General features: G+C 34.3%; 1 protein-coding gene across 2 annotated transcripts; it reads left to right on the top strand.

Annotated features, from left to right (window-relative positions):
- Positions 1–825: 825 nt before the first annotated feature.
- Positions 826–24,432, top strand: SLC25A36 (solute carrier family 25 (pyrimidine nucleotide carrier), member 36). Of its 2 annotated transcripts, XR_001512945.1 has the most exons (7): positions 844–1,008; positions 4,487–4,564; positions 8,074–8,174; positions 11,914–11,950; positions 15,674–15,740; positions 18,206–18,495; positions 20,551–20,562. XR_001512945.1 is itself a non-coding variant. In XM_015560426.1 (6 exons), exons 1-6 carry the CDS (start codon positions 833–835, stop codon positions 20,742–20,744), a joined length of 906 nt encoding a protein of 301 aa, XP_015415912.1. In that variant the 5' UTR covers positions 826–832; the 3' UTR covers positions 20,745–24,432. The 2 variants fall into 2 exon arrangements, 1 of the variants encoding a protein (XP_015415912.1); XM_015560426.1 differs by lacking the exon at positions 11,914–11,950 and having other exon boundaries at positions 826–1,008; positions 20,551–24,432.
- The last annotated feature ends 348 nt before the right edge of the window (positions 24,433–24,780 follow it).

The following is a 24,780-nucleotide window of genomic DNA, read 5'->3' as shown; positions in this document are numbered from 1 at the left end:
AAAATGGTTGCCTAGTTATGTGAGTATTTATACTTGAATTTCTATTTTCATATGGCCAAATATATTTGTCTATTAGTCTTTTTTTCCCCTCGAGATCTTTATCCCTCTGGATTCTGTCATCCTAATCTATCTGGCCTGTGTTGTTTTTTTCTTGTTTTAGTAAGTTTTTATTTATTTTAGAGGTTGAGGAAGGGAGAGAGAGAGATAGAAACATCAATGATGAGAGAGAATCATTGATTGGCTGCTTTCTGCATGCCCCCTACTGAGAGGATCAAGCCCACAACCTGGGCTACTAGAATGGAACCATGACCTCATGACTTCCTGATTCACGGGTCAACACCCAACCACCGAGCCACAGCGGTCAGACTGGCCTGGTTATTTTTCTGAATCTTGACATTTCACTGTCATCTTGGGACGCCATTCTCCCTCTCCTGGGTTATTTTGTTCCTGCATTCAATTCCCTCTTTTTCCTCCCAGTTTTATTGAAATACTGACATATAATATAGTGTTAGTCTTAGGTGTTCCCTCTTCTGTAACTTGTGGAACAAATCCTTTAGTAGTGGAACAAATCCTTTAGTAGCTGTGTAAGAAAGGGTACAAGATAGGAAATTTCTTGAGTCTTTCTTGTTGATTAACTCTTATGAGGTAGATACTAAGCTTAGTTCTTTCTTACTACCAAAGGTGTTTCTGTATGCAGTCAAGTAAATGAAAAGTTAAAAGAGTATTCAGTCTTCTAAAATAAAAAAAAGGTACATTTTAGTACCTTGGTAAACTCCTACTTGCCTACATGTGTACTAACTTGTGAATTAAGTAGGTAAGTTTTATTCTTTTCATGTTTTGTAGATGTGGTGGTACCGTGGGAGCTATTCTGACATGTCCACTGGAAGTTGTAAAAACACGGCTACAGTCATCTTCTCTGACGCTTTATATCTCTGAAGTTCAGCTGAACACCATGGCTGGAGCCAGTGTCAACCGAGTAGTGTCTCCCGGACCTCTCCATTGCCTAAAGTGAGAGCACAGTACTCATTTATATTTTTAGTTTATCTACCTTAATGATGTTCATATATTTGTTTGTTTATATTGACATTTAAAAAATTTTACAAATTTAATGATAGAGTTACTCTGAATTATGTTCATTAATAATGATCATCCAGCATTTTATATTGGCTAATATAAAGTGTATTATCTTGAATAATATAAAATGTATTATCTAACTCATGTATATTTGGAATATTTTTTGCACTTATCTGGTGGATTTATTTTCTAAAACTATTATAGGTATTTATTTTGAATTAAGTAATAAATACGTCCAATTAATGGCAGCCTGTGACTTTTATATAACCTAAACAATAATTGAGATTAAAGCAGACTTCTACTGATTTTAAAATGTGATTCAGTGTTTGGCATTCTTAATGCTTTAGAAAAGATTCGTTTTTACATTTTACCATACTTTATTATGCTACAAACTGGATTGAAAATTTAAAACTATTGAAACTAGGTTTTACATGTTTAAACTTAGGTATGTAACTGAATGCCTTGTGTGTCTGCCTTATCAGCTCAATTGGGACATAATCTGTTTGAACTTAGTTCACTAGTGTTTATTTTGTAGTAGCAAATAAGCTCATACTGTGTGTTTACTTTCTCTTCCAAAAGATTTTATCAGCTTTGTTTAAACTTACCTAAGTACACGAATGGGTAGAATAAAATTGTTAACAAGTTTGAATTAAAATGCCGTAGTTATTTGTAAATACTTCTGATTAATAAGAATATTTTAATATGATTTTGACATATATTACCACTGATTACCTCTCGAAGTTCTCCCTTTGACCTTTGTGACAACAGTATTATTTTTTATTATGGGGGGGGGGGTGCCTTTTATTTTTAAGATTTTTAAAAATTGATTTTTAGAGAGAGAAGGGAGAGAAACATTGATGTGAGAGCGATACATTGATTGGCTGCCTCCTGTATGCCTCCTACCAGGGATCGAGCCCGTAATCCGGCATGTACCCTGACTGGGAATTGAACCAGCAACCTTTGGTGCATGGGATGATGCCCAACCTACTAAGCCACACCGGTCTATTCTGTTTTTCTTTCTTTTAAATATATTTTTATTGATTTTAGAGAGGAAGGGAGAGGGAGAAAGAGATAGAAACATCAGTGATGAGAGAGAATCATTGATTGGCTGCCTTCTGCAGGCCCCCTACTGGGGATGGAACCCAAAACCCTCCGGTATGTGCCCTTGACTGGAATCGAATCCTGGCTCCTTCAGTCCACAGGCTGATGCTCTATCCACTCAGCCAAACTGACTAGGATAGGGCTATTCTGTTTTTCAATGGTTCTGCCTTCTCCGACTTTCCTTAGAGGAACTATAGGACCTCTGGCCTCTGCTTTAATTTCTCACTTTTTCAGGCCCTCTTATATAAGTTAACTTAACATGTTTCACTTGTCATCAGTATAAAGGTGATTTCCCAGTTTTCATTCTCTTGCCCTAGCATCGCTTTACTCTGGGACTCTGTTTCATGGCCGCTGCTGCTGCTTCTCCTCCTCCCCTCAACATCTTTATTGAGATACTAGCCCAGCCGTGGGCAAACTACGGCCCGCGGGCCGGATCCGGCCTGTTTGAAATGAGTAAAACTAAAAAAAAAAAAAAAAGACCGTACCCTTTTATGTAATGATGTTTACTTTGAATTTATATTAATTCACACAAACACTCCATCCATGCTTTTGTTCCGGCCCTCCGGTCCAGTTTAAAAACCCATTGTGGCCCTAGAGTCAAAAAGTTTGCCTACCCCTGTACTAGCCCGTGCATGGATGGGTCTGGCCAGACCCACTCCTGATGGGGGGGGTGGGGCACGGCTTGTGGGGGGCCGCAGCCGGTTGGCCAGCCAGGCCCACCCCCTGGTCAAACTCCCTGGAGGGGACAATTTGCATATTAGCCTTTTATTATATAATTCATATACTATAAAATTCACCCATTTAAAGTGTACAGTTTAATTGTTTTTGATATATTCACAGAGTTATAGCCATCACAACATTCTAAATTTAAAACATTTTTATTACCACAAATAAATCCTTACCTATTAGCAGTCACTCCTCATTTTCTCCCTTTCCTCTTAGCCTCCTCCCAGCCTTAGGAACTACTAATCTTCTTGTCACTATAACTATGCCTAAATAAATGAAATTATATAATATTAGAGGCCTCGTGCACGAAATTCGTGCACAGGGGATGGGTCCCTCATCCCAACCTGCACCTTCTCCAATCTGGGAGCCCTGACAGCTTAGGCTCACTCCCCGTGGTTCTCTGCTCTCTGCGGAGCCTGGCAGCTCCACGCCCGCTGCCCAGAGGCCCTCCGCAGCTGTGGTGGAACGCTTCCCTCATCACCGCGGCGATGAAGCAAGCATTCCGCCAGGTAGCTCACACTGCCCGCTCTTGGTGGCCGCCTCTCCCCAGGACTGGGGGACTCCGGTGGGGCTGAGGGGACTGGGCACCGCCATCTTTGTGATGGAATGATGGTTAATTTGCATATTACCCTTTTATTAGATAGGATAGGGTATGGTTTTTGTGTGACTGGCTTCTTTCACTTCATATAATGTTTTTAAGGCTCATCCATGTTGTAACAAGTATCTTTATATTGCCAAATATGTCATTGTTTATCTACTCATCTGGTGGTGGACATTTGGGTTGTTTCCAGTTTGGGGGTTTTATGAATAATGTCATTATAGGGACATAGGTTTTCATTTCTTTTGGGGCTATACTAGGAATAGATTTGCTGGGTCATATGGTAATTTTATGTTGTTTCACATTTTGTGAAATTGCCAAACTATTGCCAAAAGTGGCTACATTTTACATTCCCAAGGCCAATGAATGACATTTCTAATTTCTGCACATCCTCTCCAACCCATTTTATGTCTGTTTTACTATAGCCATCCTAGTGGGTATGAGTGTTTCATGGCTTCTTAACCAGGAACTTTGGGAATCCCCCAGGGCTCTCTTAATTTCTTAGATGGCTCATAGATGAACTTCAAGAGGTCTATAAAAATTAGGTGAAATTGTATATAAAATTGTGAATATTTGCAAATGTGTATTTTTTTTAAAGGATAGCCACCTTTCTTAATTTCTGAAGGGGACTATGATACAGAAAGGGCTTAAAAACACTGAATATTCAAAATGTGCTATATAATTAGTTATTCTTAACTCTGTTCCTATGTAATCTAGTTTTGTCAAAACTGATTATGGGCACCCTCACCTTCCCTCTCCTCCTCCTTCCTCTCCCCGCCACCCGCCTCTTCATTATCACTAGTAAATCTATCTTCAGTAACTATACTGTCAAGAAAAACAGATGTTTCATAAGTAAGGAAAACTGACCAGAGCAGCATAATATATTATAGTACAAACATAATGGGATTTAGATGCTAAGTTTGCTATACAAATATAGTACCAGACTTTGAAAGTTATTTCTTTCTAACTAATGTTTTTCTCTTTCAGGGTGATCTTGGAGAAAGAAGGGCCTCGTTCTTTGTTCAGAGGATTAGGCCCCAATTTAGTGGGGGTGGCTCCTTCCAGGTAAAAAAAAAAAAATGAGCAAAATTGTCCCAGTTTTTTCTTGTTTGAAGCTTAATGAAGGGAGATGCTGAGGTGAAGGTGGTAAGGATAAAGCAGTATGGTGTAACAAACAGATCTCAGTAAGCATCTGATAGGTTGGGGAGGTTGCATCATGTGGAGGTGCAAAGGAACTCATAGTGAGATTATTATGAAGCAGTTTTTGTACCAGGTTTAAAAGGCAAAGAACAAACTAAAGGAACTAGCAGAAAGAAAGGCGAAGACCTGGATCTCTAGAACTAATCCTATTTTTTGGTTTAGGGGACAAGCTAAACAGAATGGTTTCAATCCCTATTAAAGAAGCCAAAAAGGCCTTCATACATTAATTTGTCATTTTTCTCGGATATGGTTTTATCTTAGATTGACTTCTTCCATGATAGAGTGCTGTGCAGATTTCACATTCAGAGTGAAAATGCATACCCAGTTTTCTGTATCCAAACAATGTACCAGGCCCATGTCTCATTATTTATTTGGTTTGAACTTTTTATGGACTACTTTCTCCCTTAAAAATTACCCAAATTTTGTCCTTATTATAAAGACTTAAAAAAAAAGTATAGCATAAAGCTTGTCCTTCTACCTTAAACACATCACCTCTTTCTCACCCAATGCACATTCCTTTCCCACATACACTTATTCTTTTTTTACAAAACCATCATTAATAAACAGTACAGTGTATTTCTGGCCTGTCATGTACATAAAATGTATAATATGTAGACTTAATTACCCTTTATGTATATTTAATCATATTAAAAAATATTTTGCCCAATTTGTCTTGAAGGATTTTTCCATGAAAATGTGTAGAATTTTTTCAAAATTGCATAGTATGAGTATTCTATTATTAATAAGCATTATTTAAATTGATAAACCTTTAGATTTATTTTCAGATTTTTGCTGTTAAAAACAATGGTTTTGTGCCCTGCCCAGTATGGCTCAGTTGATTGGAGCATCATCCCACACACCAGAAGGTGGTGAGTTTGATTCCTGGTCAGGGCACATGCCCAGGTTGTGGGTATGTATACATCAAATTGATGTTTCTCTCTCTCTTCCTCTGTTAAAAAACAACAACAAAAATAATGGTTTTGTGAACTTCACTATACCTTTATCTTTGAGTACTTAAATTAACATATTTCTTTCTTTAGGATACTTACCTAAAAGTAGAATTTCTGGATAAAAGGGCACATGCACATTTAAAGTTAATAAATATTCCTCATCAGTCTTCTGAAAAGGCATTCTACATTTTTATTCTCTAATAGTGAATTATTTGCTCTTTATCCATGTATTACCAATTTTGGCGACTATTTATGTCTTTTAATATTTGCCAAATAGACTAAACATGATTTTTCACTGTTTTAATATACATTTGTTTAATTTTTTAAAAAATTTTATTGATTTTTTACAGAGAGGAAGGGAGAGGGATAGAGAGTTAGAAACATCGATGAAAGAGAGACGTCAATCAGCTGCCTCCTGTGTACTCCCCACTGGGTATGTGCCCACAACCAAGGTACATGCCCCTGACTGGAATCGAACCTGGGACCCCTGAGTCCGCAGGCCGACGCTCTATCCACTGAGCCAAACCGGTTAGGGCCATTTGTTTAGTTTTTGACCCTCCTTGCAATTATTTGTATCTCTTTTGTGAATTACCTATGTATATTCCTTGCTTATTTTCTCATTAGAATACCTTTTTCCTTTTTTTAAAAAAATATACTTTTATTGATTAGGGAGAGGTAGAAATAGAAACATCAATGATGAGAAAGAATCATTGATCTGCTGCTTCCTGCACACCCCCTACTAGGGATCCAACCCACAACCCAAGCATGTGCCCTGATTAGGAATCAAACTGTGACCTCCTGGTTCATAGGTTGATGCTCAACCAGTGAGCCACACCCACCAGGCTCTTTTTTCTTAAATTAAGATTTTTTTAAAAAATATTTTATTGATTATTTACAGAGAGGAAGGGAGAGAGATAGAGAGTTAGAAATATCGATGAGGGAGAAACATCGATCAGCCGCCTCCTGCACCTCTCCCACTGGGGATGTGCCCGCAACCCAGGCACATGCCCTTGATCAGAATCGAACCCGGGACCCTCCAGCCCGCAGGCCGACGCTCTATCCACTGAGCCAAACCGGTTTCGGCTTTTTTCTTATTGATTTCTAGGAATGCAGTGTTTATTTGTGTTCACAATTTGGCATCATTAAATGTATCCTATATTTTCCTTTTTCATAAAACAAAATGTTTTATTTTAAATTATATTCACTCCCTCCCCCCTTTTTCTTTATTCTCGCCTGAGGATATGTTTATTGATTAGAGAGAGACAGAAAGAGAAAGGGAAACATCGATGTGAGAGAGGAACATCAATTGGTTTGCCCTCCATATGTGCCGCAACTGGGGATTGAACTCCCAGCCTTTTGGTGTATGGGACAACACTCCAGCCAACTGAGCAACCCAGCCAGGGCTTATCTTCCGTTTCTTAAAAAAGCACATTTAAAAAGGCACAACAGTGAGACTCTCCATTTGTACTTGTTTATCTGTTCTGTCCTTTATTGGACAGATAATCAGGATTGTTTGGTGATAATAGGATATTTGATACAGCAGGCAACCAATTCAATGCCTGAAAAGGTAAATAATTAATAGGTAGTTGGGGTACATAAAGTCATAGTCAGGAAGTTAAATTTGCAAATTTAATAGAATGTTAAATGTTGGGAAACATCACCTGATCTGCTGGTGCTGATTTCTTTCAGAATTGTTTTGTCTGTTTAAGGAAATTGTGAACTAATCCGTGTATAGTACAGATTAGAATTCGCTATAGTATCTCAAAATTGTTTAACATACATTTTGATCGGTTGAATCAGTTTTATCTTTCTTTTCCTACCCTTCCCCCAAAATATATATGTGCTCATACTATATTTCCTTAATTCAAATGTATTTAATTTAGCTTTAGTGCTACATAAGTCTTTCAGCCTTATTCATGTGTTTTCAAAATTTTATACAAATACTTTCAGGTATAGTTGTTTTCAAAGTAATGGGGCGGGATGGAGGGGATGACTGTTTGAGGAACTTTATTTACATTTGAGTTTTTTTGTGTTTTTTTTGTTTTGTTTTGTTGTTGTTGCTTTCGATTTTCACCCAAGGATATTTTGAGAGAGACACATCAATTGGTTGCTTCCCACATGGCCCCAACAGACCTGGCCAGGGAAGGAAGCTACAACCCAAGTACCTGCCCTTGACTAGGAATTGAGCCCTCTCTAACCACTGAACCATTGGCCTGGGCACATGTCTTTTTCTTAATGAGTTGATACAAACTCATTAAGAGGGTCTTCATGAAAAAATGTGTAAATTAACCTGATGTTATATGAGCATATAGCTAATACTATGTTTTAAAATGCCTCTAAAATTATAAAGATTAATTTACGTGTCATTTAAATCTTATGAATTAAGCAACATGCTTATTGATAAAATTTAAATCTTTATTTTAGAGCAATATATTTCGCTGCTTATTCAAACTGCAAGGAAAAGTTGAATGGTGTATTTGATCCTGATTCTACCCTGGTACACATGATTTCAGCTGCAATGGCAGGTATGATTATATAATATTAAAAAAAAATTTTTTCCTGAAACTTAGAGACTTAATATATTAAATTATGATAAATTTATATGTTAAGACAATGTGCTTCTAATTGATTAGCATCCACAAACATGATTTTTGCATTTATTAGTATACAGTAAATTAGACCAGGCCGTATATGTAAGAGCTGTTGTCAATTGGCATTTTGTAGTTAGGAATTTGTGATAGCATACAGGTAATATACTATTTACATTGTCTTGCATAGTTTACTTAATATTTAGTGATCACTTTTTAACAGTTTTAAGAATCCAATCATAATTACAGTATCAGTAAGTTATGGAGCTGTAATTTATTCTTCTCTCCTCAATTTCTGTTAGTGCCTTTTCCTTTCTGCTGCATGTTTTGGCTTCTGTCTGAAATGTGCCGGCAGTTCTTGGTAAAGTATTCATTTTGTCCTGTGCTCAAATGCTGACATTTTTGTGAGTGATGTATTACTGATAACTCAAGAGTTATTGTAATGTATGTATATTGAAAAATATGTTTAGCATTTCACATAAATCACACTGGATGGCACTTGAAATCTAGGCACTAGTTATGTACGTGCTTGCTATAGAAATGTTTTCAGGAATTCTTCTGTCATCATTGAGTATGTATGATTCTGAATTAAAACAACCAGTCCTGGGCTTCTCTCTGCCCTGCCTTAAAGATACACTAAACTGGTAGATTGGTTTGGCCAGTCTGGTTCTGGAATCATTTTTTTGCTATGCATGTTAAACAAAGCCATGACCTTTGGTTCTCATTAGAAAAATCTCTACAGTTTTTTGAGGTTTGTTGGATATTGAACCATGTCTCACATTTCTAAATTATGTTACGACTTTATAAAGCAAATTATATGTACTTTCTTCACTTGATCAATTAATTGTCAGTTATGTGCTTAACAATGAGTGCCTTAAACTGTTAACCATTTTCTGTTTAGAAATTAATTGGATCAATTTGAACCACATACTTAACGAACTAAGTGTAAGTTTGAAATGCTAATTTCTGAAAGATGGATTGCCATATAATTTAACATATATCTTATAAAATATTTTCAAGACTTTTTATAGTTAGTAATTGTTGATTAACTCATTGACGTTTTAAAGCTGGAAGATAAAACTTTAAAGATCAAGGCAAATACTCTTATTTACCAATGTGAAGAGCTCTTGGGCAAGTTAATTAATTTATGTGAACTTCCGTTACCTTATCCTTAGAATGAGTAGGTTGTCCTACATAGATTTGCATCTTGAGAATTAGTTCTTCAGTACCATAGAGGTCACCTACTTAAAATGATAATTATTTTTTAATGTACTTTTTATAGATGTTGAATATGAATAGATATGATTTTCCCTCTGCACATTCAGTGGGTATAAGGTAAAAGTTAGTAGCTAATTACAAACTATAGGATCTTTAGAATATATTTCTGGGTTACCAGTGTTTAAACATTTTTGTTTATTAACCCCAGAAATTTTTAAACAAATGTTAATCTTTCATTTTTGAAATAATTAAAACCAAGAAAGTAGATCAGCATTCATTTTAAGTGGAGGAAAGTTGGTAGATAGTGAGTATTGCAAATTCAGTTTCAGAATTTCCTGAGTTCCACTGGATCATTTTTTTTTTATTAGAGTGTCTTATCAGAATTTATTATATTTGATTTACATTGCAAAGAATTTCAGTGGAATTGTTATTTTGATTATTTTCTCCCAAATATATACAAGTATTAGCTTTGTTTTTATTCTAACATTGATACTATTTCTCATCTTGAATTCCTTGAATTTTGGTTATTGATAGTCTTATACCTGTTTAGAGATTATTGCACTATACACTTCTTGTGTAATTTGAAAATACTTCAGTTTGTTTGCAGTTACATTTTTTTCTAAGATTGTGCTTTCAGAGCTTTCTTGCACTGTTTACAAGCATTAACATTTAGCTTTTCGGTTTTTATATACATAACTACACGGTTGGTGAAACGGAATGGTCCCATGCAGACTCATTAAGGTAGCCTTTTGCCCCCTTCATTCTTGAAATAACCTAGACCAGACTGCTCTGGTTTTTCCTCAGGATCATTTTTAGAAGCCTTATAAAAATGAATTGGGGGTGCAAAGTGCTTAGAGGCAGTCATGTGAAAATTGTTATCTAATTGGCTATTCAAAAAAAAATGCTAACCTTGTCACTTTAATATCAAAAAACACACTAAAAGTAGTCCATTAATGATATTGCCTGCTATATTGTGCCACAACAAGTAGCTCACACATTAAGGATTTAGTAATGTACTTTGTACATAATTTTTATTTCAAGTCCTCAAATCATTTGCATTTTATCCATACGAACTATAGTTACTAAATCCTTTTAGCTAAAAGGACATTTTGAAGTGGATTTTATTTTCATTTGTTGTAGTATTTCAAGGGAATACAAAAGAATTTGTAAACCTCTAAATTGAGCTCTAAATGTTCATGCACTGATTTTTTTTAATTGTGAGGCTATTTAATCAAATTAAATAATGTTGATTTTTTTGTGCTTTACCTGCCTTTTTTTTCCCCCTTCCTACATATGACCTTTGTCAGACTAAATGAAACTTAGCTATTGAGGGTATTTGTATGTTTTTACTTAAATGAACTTGCATATCCCTCTGTATATACCTACACACAGCTGTGTATAAAAAAATAGAATTAAGGTTTTTTTTATAGTAATTCCCAATTTTTTAAAGTTTTGATCTGGAATATATATACTTTTACATACAGCATTACAGATTTAAAGAAAATGACTTCCAACTTTTATTGGATTATATATTCAAAAAGTTATCACTCAATTTTTAAAATACACATAATTGTTTAACATTTACTAGATTTGCTTATAGCATTTACTTTTATTTTTCAAGATATGTTTTTCTGTTTGACTCAAAGTTTACTATCAAAGGTTAAGTTTTTGAGTAAAAATTTAAATAGAAATTATGTCTTGCATATATTTGTCCATGGCAGTTCATTCAGCCAGATTGATGGTAGGACAGGTGGTTAGTGTGTTTGTCTGTAAACATTCTTCCTGTTTTTTTTGTTTTGTAGAGCACAAGAAATTAAATACAAAATAACCCAAAATATTCCATAAAAATGGATGTGCAATATTACTGGCCATAGTGCAAAAGGTGAAAGGTACTACTGTAGCAACATATACTATACTGTATTTTAAAAATTATAAATCATTAAAAATGAAGTTACTTGAATATTCTGGGTTTTTTTTTCCTTTAAGATTTACTAAGTAAGCTGATTATTGTGATTTCAACTTGGATCATGGTAGATGATAATGGCAGGAAATGGGATACGATAATCCCCTCCAAATATTTTATTAGATTCCCCTTTGACAAGGTTAGCATTTTTTTCTTTAAGGCAAAATTGCTCTTCTTTTAGGTAAGTATTTGGACTCTGAAACTGCTGCAGATGGCAAAATTTTCAGTACTCGGTGCATTAAAAAAATATTATGGCCCATTCTGGTATTCCTTCCTTTCTTTTTTTTTTTTTTAACTTAAAATTTTCAAGAAGTTAGATCTCACCGTAAATATTTCTCAAATCCTTCCAATGGGATTCATTTTGTACACATGTTTCTGATGAGGTCACTGCTTGTTGTTATGATACAGAAAAGCCTGTGTCTATTTTAGGCATTTACTGTACATTTCTCCCGAGAAAAGAGTGAGATCGTGTCATCTCATGCTCCCCATCCGCAGGTCACTTCCTGTAGAAATATGGACTAACTTAAACCTCGTGAGTACTGATCTGAGCATCTCTTGCAGCCTCTAGTTATAAGAAATACCCCCTGGGAATTTATAATAGCTGTGGAATTAATAGAAGTGGGAAATGAACTTGTATTTCCGGAATTTGTGTGTGCATTATCTGAATATTTTATAAAACTTTAATTCTGATCCCTTTATAATAATTCCTTCTAGAAGGACAAATGGGGTAACTTTTCAATCATCATTTAATAAAGGCCTGGGGTCCTCAGGTTGGCCATAATAGTTTTGACCACCAAAGAATTGGTAACACTATTTAAGATATACATAGTTATAACTGGTATCATAGCATCCTACAACTTCTAGAAAAAATAGTTGTTTGCAGAACATAACCGATTTTAAATGTCTAACACAGTGCTTTCTATTCTCTTGTTTGTTGATACTTGGCTTTTTTCTACTCTCTTACAAAAACATTGATCTTAATACCTACCATTACTTTCCAAATAAATGCACGATAAGAATACGTAGGATCTTAGCTGTTTTTGTTTTAATTTTCTTTTAGTAGTGTTAATATATTTCCCTTAGAAAGTTAGGGTGGGCTTTGTTACTACTAAAGTTAATTGAAATAAAAATATTAAAAATGCAACACTACAGGTATCACTCACTTAATGAAATAGACATTTTCAGCAAGTTTATTATAAGTGGGATTTTTGTTAATCTGGTGTTTAATTGATTTATGTCACTGATTTTCAACCAGTGTGCTGCAAGAATTTTAAAACATGTGATACCTATTTAGTCAGGAGTACAGATCTCTTTTCCCTTATATTGGCAAATAAATTAAAAAATGACAACAGCCAACAAAACAATAGATGTCTGCTGTGAATGAATCAAAATTATCTTTTTTGGGGGGGGGGGTCAGATTGGCAAAAAATGTTTTTTGGTGTGCCGCAGATTTTTAGTAATTTATGTGTGCCATGAGATGAAAAAGGTTGAAAATTGCTCGTTTATGTTATCAAGGGGAGTCTTAGATGAAGCAAAACTTAAAATTGTATTTTAAAAGTTTTCCAAAACTTTCTAATAAAACACTAATCACACTACTAATAGTATGGCCAGTGTTATTGCCACTTTGCTTTAACTGACTGTGGAGCAACATTAACTCTTAACCTACAAATAGATTCTTCATATACCTCTAAGTCAGTTTTAATATTTAACAGGGTTCTCAGAATATTACTATGAATTAGCATATTACCAAAATGTCACAAAATTTAAATGCCAAAATAAAAAGTATTTAGAAATTTCTAATTTCAGGGGCACCATTCCCAGTATCATTATGTATGTTTGCTTAGAAAAAATAGGAAGATATGTTTAGTTTTGGCTGTTTGTCCACTTCAAATTGCCTTACCATATATAATTCTAAATTAGTGATACATTTTTGTTTCTTCCCACTTCACTTTTTGAATTAATAGATTATATTTTTCTAGATTTAATTACCCTAATAATGTCTATTTAATTTACTGGAGTATCTTTAGTAAGATAAGATCATGAGCTAAAAACCTGTGGATATGTCTAAATTCCTTAACCTAGTGGTTTGATGGCAGTAGGGCTAGTGTCCTTATTAAGAGCCTAAAACCATATAGTAAGCACAGGTTACTGATAATAGCAGTTACATAAGGATTAGATGATAACATTCTCTCACCTGAATTTTAATGTGTTCTGTTCCATAGATTAATTTATGTCTGGAAATGAATTTTAGTTAAGTGAGAAATACCTGTTGTTTGCTTTCTGTCTTTGTTTAATATGTACAGAGAATAATTAAAATTATAACTTATGGGTATTTTGAAATTTCAGTTTTTATAATATAAATGTTTATTGTAACATTTTAAATTTATCTGGAGGTTTTTCTGCCTCTGAGGAATTTTGTGACTTGGAAGAGTATTAAGCTTTGGGTACTAAGTTTATATTTTTAGAAATAGAACATAATTACTTTTAAAAATACTTTGGTGCTTATCTCCTTTTCAAATAAAGTATAATAAGTTGAATGAGATTTTTACCTAGACAGGCTGGGTTTTTTGTTTTTTTTGTTTTGTTTTATTTAGTTTAATGTAAGAATTCCCTATTTTGGCCTTTTTAAATTTTCAGAGAATAATTAATAAAAACCATTATGAGTAATGTAGACTATTTTGTTGATTTGATCAGCAGTTATTTTGTTGTTGTTGATTTTTTACTAATAAACCCCTGAGTTAATACAAATATTTAAGTTTAAAAATAAAGAATTATTAAATTAAGGATATGACCAGAATACTGATGTCTGGTTCATATTAGCTTTAAAGAAAAATTTGAATATCTTTCGTTTGACTTCCACTTAGAAAAATGAGGTTTAAGAGAAGAAAAAATATGTATACTATAAAACTTTATTTTCAAACTAGGTCATGCAAGAGAAATCTTTTCAAAACAAAATATTTAAACTGATCTGACAGTTTCATATTTTTCATCTCTTTCCTGTTAGAATATATGCATGGAAAGAATCTTATTCCTGGCAACCTATCCAACAATTTAAATTTTTATTATTTAGTACTAACTGATGCTTATCAAATTATTGGTCCCATTTTAGTTTTATACACATGTATGTAGTATTTAAAAGCACTTAGAGAAAAGGGGACTATATAACCATTATAAGATTATTAAAGGAGTTATATCAAACTTTTATTTCATTTACTTGCCTAATAGATTCGATTTGAGCACCCCTTTGTGAAACGTTTGGCTATTTCTACAGTGTCAAAGCAGTGGGTTAAGGGAGGACAATTTGAGTTCGCTAATTATCTGACATTATAGAAAGGGGAAAGAATCTGTGTAACTGAATTCCATTTTGTATACAATTTAGTAAAATTATTTTGCATTTATCCCTAATATACACCACAGCATTTTTGTTTTCAGAAGTACTTTACTCATGATAAATGTGTTGGCTATAGTCCACCTTTCTAAAAATAATGTGCTTGACCTGCTAGTATTCAATAGGAAGTATTACTTCAGTTTTAAAAGTAAACTAGAGGTGCCTCTACCCCCAGTTTCTCTCTTTAGTGTCTATAAAAGTGAGAGGGAAGTTTCCACATGTAACTTTCTGAGCTTTTGAGTTTTTGTATGTGTTTAAGTGGATGAAAAATAGATTTGTCCTATTAATCCTAACAGAAACCTTTCCTCTTTGAAACCATTATTTTAACAGTATTAAGCATATGTTTATGTAAAGTATTCATCAGGCCAAACAACAATCTTTTCTGTTATACAGTCAGCTTAAGCTTAAATATTAGTAAATGCTGAGTCCATTTGAACAAAGTGGTTTGTGATGTTAATTGGACCCCAAGTTTAGTGATTGTAGTATTTGCATGCTAAAAAGCCCTAGAACACACAAAATTTTTGTATACTTGTCTATAGAAATGGGTTTCTGTATTTAGTTAGAGAGTACAGGCCATTCCAGAGGATATCCTGAATATTTTGGGAGAGAAATTTATATATAGTCAGATTTTGCTCTTAAAACATTATCTTTTAGTTATTATGGTCAGAATTTGAAAATGTAGTTTGGAAATAAAGTACAAATGTTCATGTTTGTATGGATTTGTAAATAAAAGCATAAAGCATATGTCAGTTAATACTTTAAATATTTATTTGCATTTCCTTTAATATAGATTTATATAATTTTTAAAACCTTAGAATAATAGTGTATTCTTTTTTACCAGAGTTCATTTTAAACATGTTTGTTTAGGTTTTACCGCAATCACTGCAACCAACCCCATTTGGCTTGTAAAGACTCGGTTACAGCTTGATGCAAGGTATGTTATTTCATTAAACAAAATTTTTAAACTTGGCTTCAACTAATTTTTTTCTATAAATTTATATCAGTGAGATTTCAGTGTCTCCTCTTTTGCTGCTGAATTGTTTTTGTTTTGAACATAGTGATTTGTGTGTTAATTGGGCCCCAAGTGGGTCTACCATCAGAAGCAAAAGCAATATAGTAGTTGGCAGTATGAGACTTGCAGGAAAGAAAGTGTATTATGTGTTGTGTTTTTAAATAAAAGGAGAATAAAGAAAGAAGAAGGATATATTAGCCCAAGTAGTGATGGGTGATTACAATTGGTCTCTCAACAGCTAAATAACCAACATGGTCAACCAGTCTAGACTACATCTTTGAGGTTCATTGCTCAAATTCAGTAACCTTATATACAGGAAGTCCTGACTTGGGATTTTGCTCTCCTTTATTCGTAGACTTCATCTGTTACCACTGACAACTTTATGGCAGCAAGAGTCATTCATTCGACAAATCTATATTGAGCAGGCACTGATGGGTTCTAGAGATACACCAGGAAACAGTGGTGACCAACTTTCATGGAATAGTTTTTTGAGCCCAATTTAAGCAGAGGCAACAATCAGTGCAAACCATATAGGTTCTAAGTTTAGGGCTTTTAGTATGTCCTGGGATCTGAGGAAAGGCCAGAAGCAATGCAGCTTAGAGTCTTGCCATCTCAGTTTCTGTTGGCCTTTAGAACAGAGGATTGGGAGAAACTGATACTGTTTAGAGACATGATCCCATCTGGTGTATAATAATAATGTTCATAATTTTGAAACCAATTTAGCCTTTCAGTCTAGAGTAGACTGCTATATTTTAGGGCTTGGAAAGTAGTGTTATAGACTATAAATAAAACTGATCTAAGAAATGATTAACAATTACACTTGATTGAAGATCTGTTTTCCACATTCTGTCTTGCTGAATTGCATAATGTTTGGAGATTTGAAAAGAAATGTCGAATTCTTTCGTCTGGAATACTTTTTAATGAAATCTTATCTGTTATAGCAAAACTTCAAAGTGTATTTCTTAAAGCCAAAAATCTGAAAGATAATAACGGTGGATAAGAAAAACCAAAGGTTAGGCAAAGTGTGAGATGCCAGCCTATTTTGTACTATTATAAACTAGTGGTATTCTTTAGAATATTATAGGGTGGATTTATAGGGGATCCCGGGAAAGCATGGCTTAAAATTCTTTATTATTATTCTTTCACTATAATTATAACACAAGTTAACACAACTTCTTAAGCTTGGGAGTGAGGAATGGGATGAGCTTGAGGTAATCATGAAACATAGATTTAAAGATGCTAATTTGTAACACTGCAATCAAGAACAGGGCTGATACGTTTGTTTGCATGTTACCCTTCTGGACTTTAAGCTCTTTTAACTTTGTGAGGAAGGATCTGATTGCAGAAACTCATTCCAGATGGTTGCATGAGTTATTAATCTAAGAAAGTATTTATTCAATGTCATTAGTTGAAGACAGACCTTAGTTTATAAAATTGGAAGAATGTGTAGAATATGAGGTAGGTGTCTTCATTGTGGTTTTATTTTATGTCAGAAACAGGTTGTGTATAATTTATAAAGAGGTAAATCTTCTATTTCTTTCCCTGTGGGTAGCATTTAAACCCATTTCTTGTAAATGGGGTTCTATTGGAGGAATCATTATATAAGGCTATAAATATTTTTACAGACTCAGAATTATATACTTGTAAGAATAGATGCTGTGCCTGTAAAAAGCAGCACTAAGAACATTTTCTTGGGCCCAGTGCTCAGTAAATACTTAATAACTGTAGAGGTCCTCATTCACTACTGACTAGGATACTGAACTGAAAGATAGGGCCATGGCCTTTAAAGGATCATAGTAAATTTGTCCTAAATTCACCCAGTCACCTTTTGAGAAGAACTGGGTGGGGTTGGAAGAATCCCTCAAGTGCACAGAAATTAGATTAATCGTGCTTTTGTGATGTACTGTCATCATTAGTGTCCGGTCATTTTTTATGTTCTTAAATGCAAAAGAAATCTTATCTTAGAACTGGATTTAATATGTATTTTTTGTTGGTTTTGTTTTTATCTTGAGCTGCAGTCACAGTATATTTTAACTAAAGGATTTTGTTGCTTTTCCTTACAGTACAGACTTCAGTGAGAACATGAAATTGAAAATTTAGTGCAGTATATTTCACATTCAGTCAAATAAACTACGCTTTGACGATGGAAAATGATGAAGAATCTGTAAAAGAAGCATCAGATTCTTACCCATCTAATATGACACATTTGGGATAAAAGAATACAAAATCTAAAATGAATGTTTTAAAATTCTGATTTTATTTCTTCATAAGTTAAATGGAATCATTCTTTATAGCAGAGTGGCATATTTCTACTATATTTTATTTGCTTTATTTAAAAACTTGTACTACTTTATTTACATTAAAAAGATTTTTATTTTGCTTTTCAGGAACCGTGGGGAAAAGCAAATGGGCGCTTTTGAATGTGTTCGTAAAGTGTACCAGACTGATGGACTGAGAGGATTTTATAGGGGCATGTCTGCTTCATATGCTGGAATATCAGAGACTGTTATCCATTTTGTTATTTATGAAAGTATTAAGCAAAAACTACTGGAATATAAGATTGCTTCGACGATGGAAAATGATGAAGAATCTGTAAAAGAAGCATCAGATTTTGTGGGAATGATGCTGGCTGCTGCCACCTCGAAAACTTGTGCCACAAGTATAGCATATCCACATGGTAAGAGAAGTTGAGTTTCTATAGGTAATATTTTGTTAATTCAGAAATACTCTCCCATCCAGCCATTAGCCCACTTACTAGAGAATTTAGAATTTTATTGAATTTCCACATAACAAAATACAGTCTTAAGAATTCATCATAATGGAATTAAATGTTTATAATACAAAGCAATTTTAATAGATCATTATATGCTATAATAGCATGGCAGTGATATAGCAGGAGCTCTGGACACATTTTAAAGCAGAGTCAGTCAGATTCCAAGCAGATGACTTTGAACAAGTTTCTTTTTATTTTAAGTATGGATATAGTGCTATACTAGTACATACTTTATACATGCTATAGACACATTATATACTTTATTGCTAATCTACATAAAAATTCTGCAAAGTCTAGGTATACAAGAACATAACCAGAACTATCTTCATTTTTAAGAGGGAAACAAAAAATGCTAAGATTATGTAACTTAGTATACATACTCTGTGATGGAGTCCAATTTTTATATTTATACACACACACACACTGATTTCAGAGAGGGAGGGAGAGAGAAACATCAATGATGAGAGAGAATCATTGATTGGCTGCTTCTTGCACACCCCCTACTGGGATCGAGCCCACAACCTGGGAATGTGCCCTTGACCAGAATCAAACCTGGAACCCTTCAGTCCGCAGGCTGACGCTCACTGAGCCAAAGTAGGTAGGGCATGGAGTCCAAAATTGAATTGAAGTCTACATTCCCAAAGACCAACTCTTTTACATTATTTCATGTTGGCAAATAAGTATATATGCGTGATTTATTTCTGTCTAAGTTCTACAATGTTAGCTTGTTTCATAAATAATTAAGGAAATAACTTAAGACTTGGTCTGTAGCATGCTGAGTTTTTCTGGTAACTTTGTTTTAAGTGTAGTCTTTGATTTTGGTGTGTTTGAGGTTTGTTTTGGTTCAGGTTTTTAATCTAAGCACTTCATTTTTTTTGTTTTCAAGCAGAGCAAAACTGGTTTTTGGTGTTTATTTGCTTTTATTTTATTTATTGATTGATTTTTAGAGAGAGAAACATCAATTTGTTTTCCACTTATTTATGCATTCATTGGTTGATTTTTGTATGTGCCCTGACATTGTGGGGATTGAACCCACAACCTTGTCACATGGGGATGATGCTCTAACCAGCTAAGCTACCTGGCCAGGGCTAATTGCTTCACTTTGTTACACTAATAAACATTTATATTCACCCTATAAAGCTAAGGCTCTGTAGGTAAAGCTGTATTAAGAAAAATGAACAGGTCTAGAAAATGAGTATATGCTTTAAAATGTAATTTATGAATAAAAACAACCCTAACCAAGTTGGACTATGAATTTATCCCAGTTTCCTGAGAAAAGTCCTCATTTCTCTTTTTAATGTATTTTTATTGATTTCAGAGAGGAAGAGAGAGATAGAACATCAGTGGTGAGAGAAGAATACTTAATGGGCTGCCTCCTACACACCCCCTACTGGGGATCAAGCCTGCAACCCAGGCATGTGCCCTGACTAGGAATTGAAATGTAACCTCCTGATTCATAGGTTGATGCTCAACCACTGAACCACACTGGCTGGGTGGCAGCTTGTATTTTAAACATTTTTAGTCTTATCCACATGCAATTTATGTTGGTACATGCAGACCGTTGTAAACAGATTAGTAATTCTATTTTCTCATTGTGCTGTCCACTTTCTGCTTCTTTCATCTTTGATACCACCTCCACTCCCTTTCCTGCTCCTCACCTTTTTCCGATCACATTTATTCTCCCTTTTATTTATATCTAGTTTACTAAGGGTCCTTTTATTTCATCTGTCTTTCACCATTCAGGAACCTATGAAATTTGACAAGTACACATGACTTTAGCCAGCTATCTTAGAAGTTTGGTGGCATTATAATGTGAATAGTTTCAATAAGTTACATATCAAAATTTCTTATTTATCCTAAGCTTACGCTTACAGGTAAATGGGATGTATTCAGTATTAAGAGGATATAAAGATGTCACTAATGTTTAAATAAAATGATTTTATTTTTTTTCCTAAACAGAAGTTGTAAGAACAAGACTACGTGAAGAGGGAACAAAATATAGATCTTTTTTTCAGACACTGTCTTTGGTTGTTCAAGAAGAAGGTTACGGGTCTCTTTACCGTGGTCTAACAACTCATCTGGTGAGACAGATTCCCAACACAGCCATTATGATGGCCACCTATGAATTGGTGGTTTACCTGCTCAATGGATAGCAACATCAGGCCGCTAAATATAAAGAGGGAAGACCAAAAGATTACAGTGGACCATGGAGTATCGGAACCAACATGATGGACAGAAGAAAAATGGTTTGGGAACGTGTAACTATGTCTAAGTGGAAGTCTGGTTGTCGGAATTCAAATAATCATAACCACATTACTTGATCTTTTCAGTAATGTGAATTAAAACCTGGGCTGCCTTCAAGAAAAAGCCTTTAGAAGCACTCCTTCCTCAAAATTGCCATTTTCTCTACCGTGTCCATCATGGGACACAGCTGCATTTTGTTTATTTGTGACAGAGTATAGTATTTATTCCATGAATACTTTCCAGTCTTCTAAACAAAGCCATCCCTAGTTATATACTAGTCTATAAACTATCCAAAGATAGTATTGGCAGTCATAAATTTCCAGCTTTGGCTTCTGTGTAATTCTTACAAAATAACAGGAATAGTGTGATCCTTACTATCACTTTCACATTAGTTCTTGAGAGGATCTGGCTCAGTACTTGAGAGTTAATTATTTGGCATCAGTTAACAACTAATGAAATACTGTCCTAAGTATCTTGATATCTTTATCATTAAAATGTTTTGTTTCCCACTGCTGCAGCATGTGCTTGCTGCTTAGCATAATGTGGACACTTAGTCCATTTACGTATCAAACTCAAATGGTAATAGTTTGGGATAAAATAAACCAGTAAAAATGTTGATTTTTAGGCCATTTCAGTAACTTGAGCATATCCTCTTGTCTTGAATGAATGCAATTGTCTTTCCAGTGATTTACTGGTTTTGAACTTGAATTACCACATATCATACCTAAGCATTATTTTCTTAAAGTGGAAAAAAGTTACCACTTCTGGGTCTTTCTCAATTTGCTTTCACATTAAGAATTTGAACCTTTAAATTTTTTTTTCCAGAAGATCTATATAGATTGCATTTATTTTATAGAGAAAATGGTAATTTTGCCCCTACAAGTTTTTATTTTTATTTTTTAAGGCAAAATAAATACCTGGGGCCTGCTATCTGATTGAGCAGGTGAGTGATCCTAATTGACATAGGATCATTTTGTAAATGACAAACTGCTTTTGCAAAGAAATTCATTCTATCCTAGTTTCTTGAATGGTAAATGAGAAAGATTCAAGTTAATTCAGATTAAATGTGCTAACAGGATATAGCATTTACATTTTACTGTTGAGTTCAACAGCACCCTTTAATACTTTACATGTACTATATGTATGGCCCTTAGGAAAACGTTGGCTGTAATTTTATTCAGAGACTTTAGCTTACAGTTGTTGCTGTACTGGTTGGTGTAAGAAAATTTCTACAGTTAACCTCCAATGTGGTACTCATTTCAATACACACGAACTGTACATTTGTGCAATGGCTTTACTTTATAAGAATGATTCTGTGAATGCACTTTGTGGCCTTCTGGGGGAGAGGGGAGGTAGTAAAAGGAGAGAATCCCATGTTAAAAACTTTTTTTAAAATATTGGTCATGTATTAGGCAGAAACAGTGTTCATAACATTTTTTCTGGACTCTTGGTATGTTGTTTGGAGATCTTTAATGTAAATGGTTAAGTATTCTATGTATACTGTAGTGACCTAACAGAAAATTATAGCATGTCATTGCAAGCTTCTCTGCTGTCACCAATGAAACACAGTGCCCTCTTAAATTCCTTCCCCTTCTTAACTTCCTTGTAATCAACAATAACTGGATGTTTTTTAGGTGCTTTGATTGGAATTGAAAACATTCCAATCTATTTGGAGACCAAAGGCAAAATTGAGTTTCATTACCTTTGGAATTATTCTTAACTTTTATGGTGAATTTCAGCTTTGATATTTATTGAGGAACATGCCAAAAAAACAACCCACAAAAAATGGGTTTCTAACTTAAATCTGTAAAAAAAAGTCTCCATCTATAGTGTTTGCCTTTTCAGGTGCCACTCGTCCTGCCTAACGTAGTGCCATTTGCCTTGTGAAGATTCGTAAATATTAGTTGTATTGAATGTAGGACAGAGACTCCCCCGTAGCTTAATGATCTCAGTACCCCATAAATGCTAAGGATGATGTGAAAACCAGCAGCTAAGGAACATCTTATTATTTAGTTGTAGCAAATTCATAACAAGTGTCCTTCAAGGATGAACATGAATTCTATTCCTGTTTGTATTTAGCAAGTAAAATTTACGTTGACCTGTAGTGCACAGTTAGCTTTTAAAAGTGAGCTTTATGTATGTACTGGAAGGAAAATATCTTAGTCTTAGGCTTTTGTTCTTTGTGCAACAACTGGAAAGGAGCAGTGTCGTTTGTTTTAATTCGTTTTTCCCCAAAGCACAGTCTGCGCTAGTTTATTTTATGTATGACAGATCATTTGAAAAACAAAAACATTACAAATTATTTATAAAATTTGCCTCTGAAACATTTCTTTGTAGACCTTGTTTTTAATTGATGCAAATGTTTAAAAAGAAAACCGTATACTTAGAGCACTGGACTTTTTTTAAACAGTGTTTTGTTTTCATCTATTTTCTATCAGATAACATTTTATTTCTAATATGGAGGTAGTCAGCACTCTTCAGATGGGTATGTATTTTTATTATAGAATCTTCTCAAAATTAAACTGAACTTATTCAGGTTGAAGCAGTAGATGCTGAAGTAGCGTACTCTCAGAGCAGCAGAAAGCGCTCCGGTCCCTGTGGCTCACAGGGAACAGTCCCCTAAATCGCAGAGTCCACATTTGAGAATTGTAGCTTCCCAATCAGTGCTTTCAAATCCAGGAAAAAACTATCACCAAAGCCTTGTCTTAATTTTTATTATGTATGTAAATGTGGAACCGGCCTTTCTGGATGGGTCCCACAAGTAATTGATTTGTAACTTCGAAACCAAGAATAGAATATCATTAGATAATTTAATCCAGCGTTTTGTCTCCTAAAACCTAATGCCCATTGTAGAAAAGCATTAATATATTAGGGCCAGCAGAGTTTGTGTTAAAAATAATGAGGGTTTACTCTTATTGGAGCATAAACATGTCAGTATTTTTAGATTTGTGCTAAACCACTAAAAATATTAATTTGAACTTGAAGGATTTGAATACTAGAAATCAATCTATCCTTTACTCTCCCGGTGTTGTTCATGCCTGTCTTTGGTTGTTTACATGCTCTTCTGCCCAGACTGTTAGTACAATATTATATATTATAGGGACCCTTTGGGGTTTATATACAGCAGGTTAGCTTTTTACTCTAATATTGATCATGACTTCAACATTCCTACGAACAGATAGTTCTGAATGATTTAAATTGGAAGGAATTTTAATTATATAAAAACATATAATGTACTTTCTGCCTACTCAGATCTCTTCTCTGTCATGCCCTTATATTTCCCATTAAGCTGTATACTGGTTTTTATGCTACTCTTTTTAGAAACTGAAAATTCTAGTTTCACCCAGTTTCTGTGTTAAGAAACATTTTGAATGTGTACCCCTGTATATGTGAACAATTAAATCTTGACCTTTCAAAGTCATAGCTAATAATTAACTTCAAGAGTTGATATCTTTTAACCATTTATATGAGGATTGCTATTGTATGTATTCTGTACATGGCTGTAAATTATGTGCATTTCCTCTATGTTTATGTTATCTAGCTGAATTTTATTTGAATTGTGAAAAGTTTAAAAATTAAAATATACTTATGAAAATATGGTGGTTTTTCTAAAAAATATTGATTTCAGAGAGGAAGGGAGAGAGAGGTAGGAACATCAGTGATGAGAGAGAATAACTGATTGGCTGCCTGCTGCATGCCCCCTACTGGGATTGAGCCTGCAACTGGGCATGTGCCCTTGACCAGAATTGAACCCCAGACCCTTCAGTCCGCAGGCTGTTGCTCTATCCACTGAGCCAAACCGGGTAGGGCCGGTGTTTTTTTTAATATATATGTATCCTAATATTCCAGTATCGTGAGGATATAATCATACTTCTTAGGACTATGTGTAGAACAAGTTGTACGTTAGGCTCCTATCTGCTAGAGCTGGTGAAATCTCTGCAAATC

The sequence above is a fragment of the Myotis davidii genome, unplaced genomic scaffold (genome assembly GCF_000327345.1).
Source record: "Myotis davidii unplaced genomic scaffold, ASM32734v1 scaffold73, whole genome shotgun sequence".
NCBI lineage: Eukaryota > Metazoa > Chordata > Mammalia > Chiroptera > Vespertilionidae > Myotis > Myotis davidii.
Note: the sequence above shows the minus strand (reverse complement) of the source record. Positions and strands in the feature narration are given on the sequence as shown.